The sequence below is a fragment of the Mytilus edulis genome, chromosome 4 (assembly GCF_963676685.1).
Source record: "Mytilus edulis chromosome 4, xbMytEdul2.2, whole genome shotgun sequence".
Classification (NCBI taxonomy): domain Eukaryota; kingdom Metazoa; phylum Mollusca; class Bivalvia; order Mytilida; family Mytilidae; genus Mytilus; species Mytilus edulis.
Genome location: NC_092347.1, coordinates 46,627,683 through 46,642,020, shown reverse-complemented (window position 1 = coordinate 46,642,020; position 14,338 = coordinate 46,627,683). Strand labels below are relative to the sequence as shown.

The following is a 14,338-nucleotide window of genomic DNA, read 5'->3' as shown; positions in this document are numbered from 1 at the left end:
CTTCCCTTTCATAAATGTGACCTACCGAATTAGACTATTTACCGGATATTTATCTCATAAACAAAACGATGGGTGCCATATGTGGAGCAGGATCTGCTTACCCTCCCGGAGCACCTGATATCACCACTAGTTTTTTGTGGGGTTCGTGTTGTTTATTCTTTAGTTTTCTATGTTGTATCATGTGTACTATTGTTTGTCTGTTTGTCCTTTTCATTTTTGGCCATGGCGTTGTCAGTTAATTTTCGATTTATGAGTTTGACTGTCCCTCTGGTATCTTCCGTCCCTCTTTTATATCAACGGAATATCGATTCACAGGAAGCTGGTCATCCTTCAATCAGATAGCAATTTTGTTAAATCAAAATGATTGAACATAATATTTATAATAAAAAAAAATGGTAAGTATTTTGTTTTCATTTATTAAATGTCGGATTTAGATTTTCTATTTTGCTGTTCAAACAGACTGAATCGATATAAACTATTAATATCCAGGACATTTGATAAGTTATAAGATTATACATAATATATCAATCACAATGAAAGCATATTATCAGTAAATAAATAAACAAAATTAATCGGAATCATGAGTTGCATAATGGGCGCCGTAACCTACAACACCGGCCACGACCTTTGTTGTCAATCCAATAGTGCCTGTCGCTCCCACTGACTGAGCCAAGGCAACGACACTGCCTGTAACAACAGGTGCGGACGCTGACATAGCACTGGCTGCTATGGAGCTTCCCACTATCCCTGTTGCAGTAAAACCGACTGCTCCAAGTGCTGCTGGTATGGCAATAGGTGCTGCTACCATGCAAGCTGCCCCTGTTAATAAGCCTCCCCAGGTCCAAGCTGTAATTTAAACATCATGATGAAATTGCTTATGTAGACGAAACGCACGTATGGTGTATTAAATTATAAGCCTGGTACCTTTGATGACTATTAGCATGTCGAAATGTCCTACTGTAATGTTTATTTGTGTATTTCTTTGTCCTGAATGTGCTTGTATGTATTTGTACCGTATTCCTGTCATGTAAGGTTGTCATATTAAACAGTGCCATTAAAGTGCGAGGTTCAACCCACCATTTTTTGTTCTTAGAATGTCCTGTACCAAGTCATGAAAATAACCATTGTTATATTATACTAATAGTTCATTTCTGTGTTTGTTGTGTTTCTGTTGTGTCGTAGTTCTCCTCTTATATTTGATGTGTTTCACTCAGTTTTAGTATGTAACCTGAATTTGTTTTTTTCTCAATCGATTTATGAATTTAGAATCTGGTTTGATGGCATGCATAACCTCCCGCTTTAATGGCAATGTTAATTAAAACATTAAAATGACAACATTACATGACAGGACTACACTAAATAAATGGGAGAAAATATAGGACAGAGAACCAAACGGATAATAACCAACAAATGGTACCAGGTTAACATTTTAATACGCCAGACGTGCGTTACGTCCACACAAGACTAAACAGTGACGCTCAGATGAAAAAAGTTTGAAAGCCAAAACAAGTACAAAGTTGAAGATCACTGAGGACCAAAATTTCCAAAAAGTTGTGACCAATACGGCCAGGGTTACCGGCCGGGGACAAACACATCAGTATTATTTAGAATAATTCATACTTTTACAAACAGTAAATTTTATGAAATGACTATATAATAGTTATACATGATTAAACTGCAGCGGTGACTAGCTACAAAATGAAAACGGATACATTACAACAATACACAGCCGTGTTAGCCAAAGCCAGCGCAACGCCCAAAGTGACCTCACATTTGAATTTCTAAAATAGTCAAATCTAGAGATATAAGATATATTTTGTCCGTGTTTACTGTTTGTTCAAGATAATATTAGTTTTCACAAAAAGTTTTTTTCCTGTTTAATCACCCATTTAACTCTTTTTCTGATAGAATTCTCTTTCATATCGTAAACAAAAAAGCATTTTGATGTGTTGTTTTTATTTCAATCAGAGGAAAGATTCGTGCCTTTCCAAAACAAGATATGTATCTATATTTGCCATTCTTTTTTTCTATTAAACACAGTTGGACTAATTCTTTAATTTGTCTTAAAATTTATAAGATTAGAAGTTGGTAAAATGTTTAAACTATTGCACTAGGAGAGATTTAGAGTTTATGTTCTAAATCAGATTATTGTACTTTCTTATTATATATTTTGGCTCTGAAGCGTTCCCGGTGGAGTGTGTAAAATCTTTTTTAACATACCATGACAAACTGGGGCGGCTATCAGCAAGATACAAACGATAACGGGAATTTTCTTCTCCATTCTGAAAAACACAAAATTATCTTGTAGGGTAGCATCATACAAATAGACAATATTCGGACAACCATAATTCTTAAACTATCAGACATTGAATCATTTTTATTAAAGTGATATGTTTAGTTTAAAAATTAAATACATGTGTCCAGCAACTACCACTAAATTACAGTCTTCTGACATGGAACTATTATTTTCGACTATTGGTTTCTCGGTTTTTTATGCCACTGCTGGTGGACGTTTCGTCCCCAATGGTATCACCAGCCCAGTAGTCAACACTTCGAGTCAACACTTCGGTGTTGACATGAATATCAATAACGTGGTCATTTTAATAAATATTCTGTTTACAAAACTTTGAATTTTTCGAAATACTAAGGATTTTCTTATCCCAGGCATAGATTACCTTAGCCGTATTTGGCACAACTTTTTGGAATTTTTTGTCCTAAATGCTCTTCAACTTTGTACCTGTTTGGCTTTATAAATATTTTGATATGAGCGTCACTGATGAGTCTAATGCAGATGAAACGCGCGTCTGGCGTACTAAATTATAATCCTGGTACCTTTGATTACTATTTACACCACTGGGTCGATGCCACTGCTGGTGGACGTTTCGTACCCGAGGGTATCACCAGCCCAGTAGTCAACACTTCGGTGTTGATATGAATATCAATAATGTGGTAGTTTAATAAATTTTCTGTTCACAAAACTTTTAATTTTTCGAAAAACTAAAGATTTTCTTATCCCAGGCATAGATTACCTTAGCCGTAGTTGGCACAACTTTTTGAAATTTTTTGTCCTAAATGCTCTTCAACTTTGTACCTGTTTGGCTTTATAAATATTTTGATATGAGCGTCACTGATGAGTCTAATGTAGACGAAACGCGCGTCTGGCGTACTAAATTATAATCCTGGTACCTTTTATAACTATTTACACCACTGGATCGATGCCAGTGCTGGTAGATGTTTCGTCCCCGAGGGTATCACCAGCCCAGTAGTCAACACTTCGGTGTTGACATGAATATCAATAATGTGGTCATTTTAATAAATTTTCTGTTTACAAAACTTTGAATTTTTCGAAAAACTAAGGATTTTCTTATCCCAGGCATAGATTACCTTAACCGTAATAGGCACAACTTTTTGGAATTTTTGATCCTCAATGCTTTTCAACTTTGTACCTGTTTGGCTTTATAAACATTTTGACATAGATTATCTTAGCCGTATGAGCGTCACTGATGAGTATAATGCAGACAAAACGCCCGTCTGGCGTACTTAATTATAATCCTGGTACCTTTGATAACTATCTACACCACTGGTTCGATGCCACTGCTGGTGGATGTTTCGTCCCCGAGGGTATCACCAGCCCAGTAGTCAACACGTCGGTGTTGACATGAATATCAATAATGTGGTATAGTTTAATAAATTTTCCTGTTACAAAACTTTGAATGTTTCGAAATACTAAGGATTTTCTTATCCAAGGCATAGATTATCTTAGCCGTATTTGGCACAACTTTTTGGAATTTTTGATCCTCAATGCTCTTCAACTTTGTACCTGTTTGGCTTTATAAATATTTTGATATGAGCGTCACTGATGAGTCTAATGCAGACGAAACGCGCGTCTGGTGTACTAAATTATAATCCTGGTACCTTTGTTAACTATTTTACCTAATAATTTTAATTAACACATATCAGCGTTTTTACGAATCGCAAACTCTGATAATAGATATAAGAAGATGTGGTGTGAGTGCCAATGAGACAACTCTCCATACAAATAACAATTTAAAAAGTAAACCATTATAGGTTAAAGTACGGCCTTCAACACGTAGCCTTGGCTCACACCGAACAACAAGCTGAATTTGAATCATTATGAAACAGTTGTTACTAATTTGTCTAAAACAATCATTATGAAACAGTTGTTACTAATTGGTCTAAAACAATCATTTTGAAACAGTTGTTACTAATTGGTCTGTAACAACAAGTTATATCTACCACCATGTATGGGGTGTTATACATGTGATTATATTCGTGCTAGCCTCACTTTAAGTGAAACAAGACGATAATAGCAGAAAATAGAAAAATAAAACGTATAAAAGATAAAATAAAGGCAAACAAAGCATATATACCCGAGTGAGTATAGATTATTTCTGAATATATTATGTTGGATAATGTTCCGTTAACTGTTATGATCAATCGACTGAATTTAATTTACACATTTGTGCTTTTCATAAGATGAGTTTATATAGCGAGTTACGATGATTTTATTTAAATTATATTATTGATACCTGTAGTCTTTATAATTGAATTGACAGTTTTGTAAGCTTTTTGAAACAGATGTTGCGATTCAATTAATGTGTTTGTAGATAGGTGTGTTTTTTTGTTCTGTTAAATTGTTCCTTTTAAAATTGTTACACGATGATGACTGCTGTACCCATGTTTTGACTATTTTATTAATTATTTCTGTTTAGTTCACGCATCATTGTAAATATAACGGAATTTTATGAGACTGTCATCAAAGTGAGAGGTTTAGCGCGTTAAAAACAGGTTTAATCCACCAAGTCAGGAATATGACAGTCCTTGTCCATTCGTTTTTTATGTGTTTTGTCATTTGATTTTACCATGTGATTATGGACTTTCCCATTGGATTCTCCTCTGAGTTGAGTATTTTTGTGATTTTATTACTTTTTACTTGAAATTGCAAATCAATGAAGACATATCTTATAAGAGGGAATATAAAGGATTATTTTCTTGCTGTTTATTTCCCATGTTTCCCTGATGATTAGAATTAAACTTACAAACTGTATTTCATTTATCTTATTGTTTTAATGACAGCAATATGATTAATTTACTTTCTAAAAAGTATCAAAGTTCCAACTAAGAGTGTTTGGATTCCTGAAATTGCTATAACCAAAATATATTCTTGTTATATCTGAGACTATTGTGTTATAGTAGTCTCAGGTTATATTTGTACAAAGTTTCGGTGATTTACACAAGTTATACGGTGATATAATATATATGGCAGTCAGCAGGGTTAAAGAACATCAGTTGTTCGACCTGTCAGTCAAATGCGTTTTGTTTAAATATACTTTTTCACTTTTTTAGTCTGTTGGAAAATGTTGTTTGTGCTGTTTTTTAGACCCTTCTACAACAAAATTTGTTTTACATGCACACGTATAAAAACTGCGGTTTTTATCCAACGCAATCATAGGTATCTATGAAAGTAGTTTTCAATTTAGACTCGTTTATATATATATTTATCTCTTTAAAATTAAATAATAGCAAATGATAACGTTTCCTATATTATGATTAACCCAATCAACCTAGGTAGCTTTTTTGTTTTGCCATTTCTAGTGCAGAAATTTCTAAATCTACTGTCTCTCTAAAATGGATAACTAATATCTTAGAAGAATATGTAGACTGGTATAGTATTGTTCGTGAAATGCGTTTATGATATATCATGCATTTCGTTCTAAAAGGGATCATTTGCAATGCAAAAGAAGGCAGAAAATTAATGCACAATTTGATTAGGGACTTTTCGTTTTGAATTTTTCTCGGAGTTTAGTATTTTGTGATTTTACCTTTTTTCTAAAAGTAAAAAAAAATTCTGTGTAAGCACAACTTTATGTGTTCTGATGTTGATTTCTTACTCTATAACTAACCTCGTATGCATGCTACTACAGAATAGTATCGTCTGTCTTAAACTATAATACCTTTTTAGCATATTAAATTTCTTATTCTCGAGCATGAATGGGTTCATATGAATGTAAAAGCGAAAAGCATGTTTTAATTTATGATAAAATGTCTCACATTATTGCATTGCAGCTGTTTGTCTACTAATCTTGGCATTTACAAAAATATTTGTATATCATCCCTGATCATTCAATATAAAAATTTGTCAGAGCCATTGTGTGTCAACAAAAACAATAAACCAGATAAGAGACTTTACAGAAAAACTCAATAAGAGTGTAAACGAAAGTATATCAAAAACTCTGCAGAATAAAATAGATCCCATTGCAGAAACTTTGCAGAAAATTAATGAAAACTCTATTACTGCTACAAAGGCCTTGGAAGTTGCAGGCACGAAATTATCTGACAACACACGCACAAACAGGGAAATAACAAAAACACTAGAGAACATAGCTAAAACCCTCAGTTTGGATAAACAGTATTCAAGTGCAAATAGTGCAAACAATCCAGCGAAAAGGAAATCTACTCATTCTGAAGAAAGCATTCCAAATATCGCAGTTTCAAACAGATTTTCGCCAATTGCAGATGTAAATGAAAGAGGACAAACAGGAAACTCTCAATTTCAACATGAAAGTTCTCATGTTCCCGAAACAAAGAAAGCACTCATTTTAGGCAATTCTCATGTTCGATATATAAGATTAGACAATTTTCTACAAGGATGTACAGTTCATAAATATACAAGTTACTCTATGTCAGAAATGGAAGAAAAATTACATGAATTGGACACAGATTATGATTGTATATTTTTTCATGTATATACAAATGATATTAGAGCTGAAACTCCAGATGTTTTCATTCAAAAACTTGAATTATTTTGTCAAAAGCTTAAAGATCATTGTTCTTTTGCTAAATTAATTATCTCTCTTCCTTTTTTGTCAGTGAAGGATTCAGACCTGAATCAAAAGATACTTCAGAGTAATATTTTAACTCAATACAAATTTTTGAAGAGTTCTGAAGTATTTATTTGTGAAAATTCTGTTTTTTCTAGTAGAGATCAAGCAATCAGAAGATTTTTTATTTCTGATGGACCTCATTTGTCCAAACAGGGAACCAGTTTGTTTGTGACAAACATGAAATTTTGGCTCAGAAAAGCTTTGAATATTAAGATTGAAAAGAGTAAGCCTTCTTACAGAAATTTGAATGTACAAAACCATTATGATAGTTCTCAAAATCACTATGTAGGGTCAAGGTCAAATGGTAGATATATGTATGACACACATGATAGATATATGTATGACACACATGATAGATATAATAGGGAATTCACACATGACAGATACAATAGAGAATTTAGTAATGCAAGACATACTGGTAATCAATATCCAAGCTACATGTATAATGGGCCTGGGTAGAACAATCATGAATAGAACAAAAAGTAGCATTTTCTATGTTTTATATTCAAGATATATTGTCATAACTCTACACATTAAATATGAATATATAAACAGTGTTTAAAGAATCACATGTTCAATTTAAATTTTATTAGTTATTATTTGTTTTGCATATTTTTTGATATTTGATGTCATGACTGTACTGATTGACTGTTATATTTAGAAAGGAGATTCACTTAACTAAAAACACAAGTTTTGCCAAAAAATGTTAAAAAATAAGCATGTTTGGTAATATAATGATAAATGTTATAACTCATAAGAACTTTTAGATAGATAGTCTATAAAAGTATTTAAATAAGTGAAAAGCTTAGATATAAAGTGTAAGAAGTTTTAAAATTTAAAAAAAAAAATTAAAAAAAAAATCTTTGATGATTATCAGTACAGTCAGACAAGTCAATATATATAAGATTACAAGAGTTATCTTTCTTATCACATGTTATATACATTGTGGTTGTAGTTGTTCTTGTTAGCCATTGGTATATATAATTTTCTTTGTAATAGTATACAAACTTTGTGTCAAGTATAAAAAATGTGTATATTCACAAAGAAATCGAAATTACATATCAGTTGCTGGAATATAAATGGTTTTAAAAGTAAAGGGTACAATAAATATCAGGACTTTAGATTTTTAAGAGAAATAGAAACAAAGGATATTGTTTGTTTATTGGAGACACATTGTACCCAGGAGGAATCATTAGTTATTAATGGGTTTAATTCAGTCCATTTATCAAGAGCAAAATCCAAAAAGTCCAATAAAATATCGGGAGGAATTTCAGTTTTTGTAAAATCAAACTTGAAAGCTGGGGTAAAATTTTTAGAACACAAAACTAATAATTACATATGGTTAAAACTTTGTAGCACATTTTTCAGCACAACTGAGGATATATATCTTTGTTTCATTTATAATCCACCCTCTAATTCTTCTTACACGCAATCTCTAGATGAGGAAATTTTTGACCTTTTGGAAACAGATATTGAGAAATATTCAAAAAGTGGAAGTATAATTTTAGCAGGAGATTTAAATTCTAGAACAGGTACTAAACAACCAGATTTTATTGAGGGGGATAATAGAAATGGTGTAAACCAGATTTTTAATAACTTTGATCCAGATATAAATGTACCTGTACGTTATAGTATGGACGAAACTATCTCGTCTAGGGGTAAATATTTAAATGATATCTGTATTGAAACAGGTCTTAGAATTTTAAATGGACGAACTACTGGAGACTCTATTGGCCAATTAACGTGCTATACTCCAAATGGATGTAGTGTTGTAGATTATTTTATTGTATCAAAAAATTTATTATCAAAGGTATGTTTTTTTAAAGTCCATAACTTATTGGGCGATCTCTCTGATCATTGTCAAATTTCTGTGTTATTGAACATACAGTGTAAAATAAAAGGAGATACATGTCAAACTCAGATGTCTCTTAAAAGTTATAAATGGAAGGAGAACTCTACTGAATTATTTCAGGAAGCATTATCTTCAGGCAGTATGCAACAAAAAATTTTGAATTTTAATAAAACTGAATACCATTCTGATATAAATAACATGATTAAAGATGTTAATACTATATTCTATGAAGCTGCAAATTTATCATTAAAACAAAAGCCTACTAAAAAATCAACAAGCAAGTTTTAAAAAACAAAATGTAAAGAAAAAACCCAATTGTTTAGATGCTTCATTATCTAAATTAAAAAATAACTTAAATGATAAAGAAAAATTATTACAAAAATATCCTTTTGATCCAGTAATAAGGTCATCTTTTTTCAGTCTTTTAAAACATTACAGAAAAACAAGAAAGAAAAAATAAGGGATTTTCGACAAGATTTAATAGATAAATTAGATAATTTAAAAGACGAAAATCCAAGTCAATATTGGGCACTGCTTCATGAGTTATCAGATACAAATAGGGAGAATACCACATCTGATGTGTCAACAGATGCTTGGTTTTCTTATTTTAAAAATTTAAATGAAAAAGACACTAATGCATCCTGTGATTATTTAAAAGATAAGATAAAAGACATGGAAAGAGAAAAAATATTTACTGAACTTGATAATTTAATTTCAAAAGCAGAAATAGAAAAAGCGATTAGTACACTTAAAAATAAAAAAGCCAGTGGTTTTGACTCAATTTTAAATGAAATGTTAAAGTCCAGTCAAATATATTTAGTTTCTTGTTTTCAAAAATTGTTTAATAGTATCTTAAACTCAGGAAATTTTCCCAAAATTTGGGCAAAAGGATATATAGCTCCTTTATTTAAAAGTGGTTCAAAAGATTATCCTTCAAATTATAGAGGAATTACCATTGGGAGTTGTTTAGGCAAGTTATTTGTGAAAATTTTAAATATTCGTTTAGAGAAGTTTTTGGCAAATAGAAATATTATTAAACCGAAACAAATTGGTTTCTGTAAAGGCAAGCGCACCAGTGATCATCATTTAGTTTTGAGAACTCTTATAGAAAAGTATACTCAACAAGGCAATAAAAAATTCTTTACATGCTTTGTTGACCTAAGAAGAGCCTTTGATACTGTTAATCATGATGAACTTTTTTTATAAACTGAGAAATATTGGAGTCAGTGATTTATTTTATAACACTCTAAAAAATATGTATAATAATATTGAACTTTGTGTAAAGGTAGACAAATATTCTATGACTGAAAACTTTACATCTAACATAGGAGTCAAACAAGGGGATAATTTAAGCCCCCTCTTTATTTAAAATTTTTATAAATGATATTCTTGACTCTTTTGATGAGACCTGTAAACCTGCTATTTTAAATTCCTTACAGCTTAATTGCTTATTGTATGCAGATGACTTAGTATTAATGTCAGAAACAGCTGATGGTCTACAGAGGTGTATTGATAAACTATATAATTACTGTGATAAATGGGGACTCCAAATAAATATAAAGAAAACTAAATCAGTAGTTTTTGATAAAACAGGAAAACTAGATGAAAAAATATTTAATATTAATAATATACCTATTGAAAGGGCTAGGGGCTATAAATATTTAGGAATTTATGTGAGTGCAAGTGGAAGCTTTACAGAGGCTAAAAATGATTTATATAAAAGGGGATTGAAAGCTTTATTTAATTATAAAAAAAGTTTTAACTTATATAAACCTAAAATTAACACACTTTCACATATATTTGATCATACTGTGAAACCTGTGTTGTTATATGGGAGTGAAATATGGGGATCTTCAGTAATAAATAAACTAAATAAAAATGAACATAATCTTTTTAAACTATGCAAGGACATGAAACAAGAAAGTATTCATGTCAAATTCTGTAAATTTTCTTTGGGTTTAGGTAAAAAAAATCTACAAATATAGCTGTATTGGGTGAAATGGGAAGATATCCCTTATTTCTTGAAGTAATTTTAAATATGTTTAGATATTATAAATATATATTAAAGTCTGATGATATCCTTCTCTCTGAAGCCCTGAATGTCTCTAGATCACTAAATAGTTTAAACAAAAATAGTTGGTATAGTTGTATTGCTATTCTTATGAAATATCTTGATATAGATCTTAAACTTGTTAAAAATTCAAAAATGGATTTTAAATCACTAATTTACCGGAAATTAAAACAGAAATATTCTTGTATCTGGAAATCTGAACTTTACAATGATAGACAAAATAAACAGCATGGAAATAAACTAAGAACTTACAGATTATTTAAAGAAAATATTTATATGGAAAAGTACTTATTAATTTTAAATGAGGATGAAAGGCGACTGCTCACTAAGTTCAGAGTCAGTGCACATAAATTAGAAATTGAAAGAGGCAGATATGTGGGGCTTCGAGTGGAGGATAGAATATGTAAATTATGTAACACTGAAGTTGAAGATGAAATTCATTTTCTTCTTCAGTGTCCTGTTTTAGAAAATAAAAGATCTGAATATATAGATTACTTAAATAAGGTTAACAAAAACTTTACAAGCCTCCCAAATAAATCAAAATTAATATGGTTAATGTCATCTGAGGATAATGTTATAATTAAAAAAGTAAGTTTATTATTGTGTACTTTATTCAAAGAGAGAAAATTAATTCTAGATACAGTTTAGTCACCGGTAGTTTGTCCATCTGTATTATATTGCAAAACTATATATATATATATATATCTTTTCTGCAGAATTTATTTGGTTGAAAAAGACTTGACTTTGTTTATGTAATCAATATGTAATCACTTGTATGAAATTGAACTTAATTGTACTGCTCAAATTATTGGGCGTCATAATTGACAATAAAAAACTTTGTATTTGTATTTGTATTGTATTGCATTGTTGATTGAATGCCGTACAGTGACCTATAGCTGTTAATTTCTGTGTCAGAAATGCACATACACTGATTAGTATGCATGTAGCACAGTTTACAGACCTGGTGTATATAAGCTACAAAATGTTTGACTTTTGTGTTTATTTGAAAGTACATGTATAAGTACATGTATAAGTACATGTATAAGTACATGAATCAGTAAATGTATAAGTACATGTTTAAGAAAGCTGCAAAATGTAATTTTAAGTAAAGTTGACATTTGTCTCGCCTATATTTCTCTTGAAAGGACAGAAAATGTAAGACAATAACCCAATAAATGAATAGTATTAATTTTTTTTAAATCATCAAATAAAGCGCGTAGGGCAAATAATATGAATTCAATACGAATATTTAAGTATGGATATTAATTGCTTATGAGGTGGCATCTATTCTTGGATATTTTTTGGGGAACTCTTGTAATGTTCATTTCATCAATATCTATATAAAACACGGTTTATAAAGTATTCCGTCGTAGATACCGAATCTTTATGGATAGCATTGCATACCAAATCCCTACAAATTAGATAATTACCGGTTTCCAAAAACACCTGTAATGATAACAAAATTTTGATGAAGATATCAAAACTTACCTTTGATATGTTTTGAATAACCAGACTATATAGTAAGCTGGACCCCTGTAAATGTTTCGAGCGTATCTATGTTTGTGTCGAAGTATCAATCAGAGGGTGGCCAGTTAAGATTATATAGCAGTTAAGCGTCCAATGAAAAGCAAACACGTTAAGACTCATTATATTTAACATTGACAAAACATAACCTTTGTATTTATAATTTTGGTAATGTTTATTTATAAATATCTTTAATTTAAATGAAAAATGAACTCAGTAAGTGACAATTTAATTGTTCCAAATATAATAAACAAAGAACATTCCAGCGTATGTTTTTTTTTAAATTTAAATGTTTTAAAGTTGAAAAACGGTGCATATTGTTTTTAAAACCTGTATTATCTGAATGATTTCATAAGATTTTTTTGGTTGAGAATGTATTCAAAATAATGTTTTATCTTATCTTTACGATATGTCATTTAGTTTGAAATCATTTCAAGTGCAATAAAACCATGGAGAGAAAAACTTAGAAAAATATTTATACATGTATTATACGATTTGCACAGTTTCCTTACCAATGTAGTCGTAGTCATGTCCTAGGCCTTTCAAAAGCAAAATATCTACACTCAGTCTGCTTTAAATATCATACCGCTTAATTCTTCTCTGAAAAATCAGTCCCTCTCAAGTAGACGTGATTTTTTTTTCATTTTTACAATGGAAAATAATCTCACTCATTCAGTATGATGTTTTACTATTATTTAAAATATTAAAAGATAGGCGAAAGTTACCACAGGGACGCTCAAACTTACAAGTCGAAAATAAACTGACAACGCCATGACTAAAGACACAAAAAAAAAACACCAAGAAGACTAAAAAAAACAAACAGACAAAAAGACAAACAAAAGTACACAAAACACAACATAAACTAAAGGTGATGACAGCACAAAGTTGCAACTGCGATATTTACGAAAAGCATTAATGATATTATATTAATCCAGTCGGTTACGCATAATGTTGGAGCATACTATATGTCAGAACATCTTAGAGAGAATGAGTAGCTCAAATGTACAAACGCTGTTGTCCATTCATCAGGTATTCAGCTGGTATTGATGATTGTTGTAAAATTAGCGAATAATGATAAAATACTTAGCTGCTAATTCTTTATATATTTCTAGACATTCTATGGCTTATCATAGAACGATATTTAGCTAATAGTTTGAATATATTTTTTAATAGTAATGACCTTCTTAATACTACACAGTCAGGTTTCAGACCTAAACATTCGTTCACTACTGCACTTACTAAACTAGTAGATGAATGGTTAGAAAATATAGATAATGGAGAAATAAATGGAGTTAAATTTTTAAATTTAAAGAAAGCTTTTGATCTGGTTAATCATATAATTTTATTGAAAAAACTTGAATATTATAATGTTTTAAATTGCACACTAGACTGGTTTAAGTCATACTTGTTTAAACGAAGCCAACAAGTTAAGGTCAATAACGTCATGCCTACTACTAAGTACATAAAAACTGGTGTACCACAAGGCTCTATCCTAGGGCCTCTATTATTTATTTTATATATCAATGATTGACCACTTAACATAGAACATTCATAAATAGATTTATATGCAGATGATTCTACATTACATAGTAAAGGTAATGATGTACTTCAGTTAACTTCTAACCTTCAAAATGATATTCATGTAATTGAAAACTGGTGTTCGCAAAATTGTATGAAATTAAATGCAAAAAAGTGTAAATCAATGAGTATTCGTTCAAAACAAAAGCTTTGTTCAACTGGAAACAGTTTAGATATCAATATTTCAAATGAACAAATAGAGACTGTAGTTTGTGAAAAACTTCTTGGTTTATATAATGACAAAAACCTAAATTGGAATGAGCAAATTGATAAAATGTCATGTACCACTGGGGTAAAGCTGATGACCGTAACTGCATTCACGGTCATCCCAAGATGTCGGATGAAAAATTAGGTCAGTTTCTGTATTGTCTGTTAAAGTGTTTCTATATCATTTTCTTTACAAATCAT

General features: G+C 30.6%; 1 protein-coding gene across 1 annotated transcript; it reads right to left on the bottom strand.

Moving 5' to 3' along the window:
* Window positions 1–400: 400 nt before the first annotated feature.
* Window positions 401–12,441, bottom strand: LOC139519802 (interferon alpha-inducible protein 27-like protein 2A). Its single transcript, XM_071312068.1, has 3 exons — window positions 12,317–12,441; window positions 2,221–2,282; window positions 401–846 (listed from the first exon to the last, which is right to left on the bottom strand). The coding sequence occupies exons 2-3, from the start codon at window positions 2,279–2,281 to the stop codon at window positions 569–571; spliced, it is 339 nt and encodes a 112-aa protein (XP_071168169.1). The 5' UTR covers window position 2,282; window positions 12,317–12,441; the 3' UTR covers window positions 401–568.
* Window positions 12,442–14,338: the final 1,897 nt, after the last annotated feature.

What these genes read in the sequence shown, in the direction of transcription:
- LOC139519802 (XM_071312068.1), bottom strand. Translation starts at nt 2,281, where the DNA reads ATGGAGAAGAAAATTCCCGTTATCGTTTGTATCTTGCTGATAGCCGCC. An exon ending in AGCCGCCCCAGTTTGTCATG is followed by an intron (nt 847 to 2,220) that starts GTATGTTAAAAA and finishes TTTAAATTACAG; the next exon opens with CTTGGACCTGGGGAGGCTTA.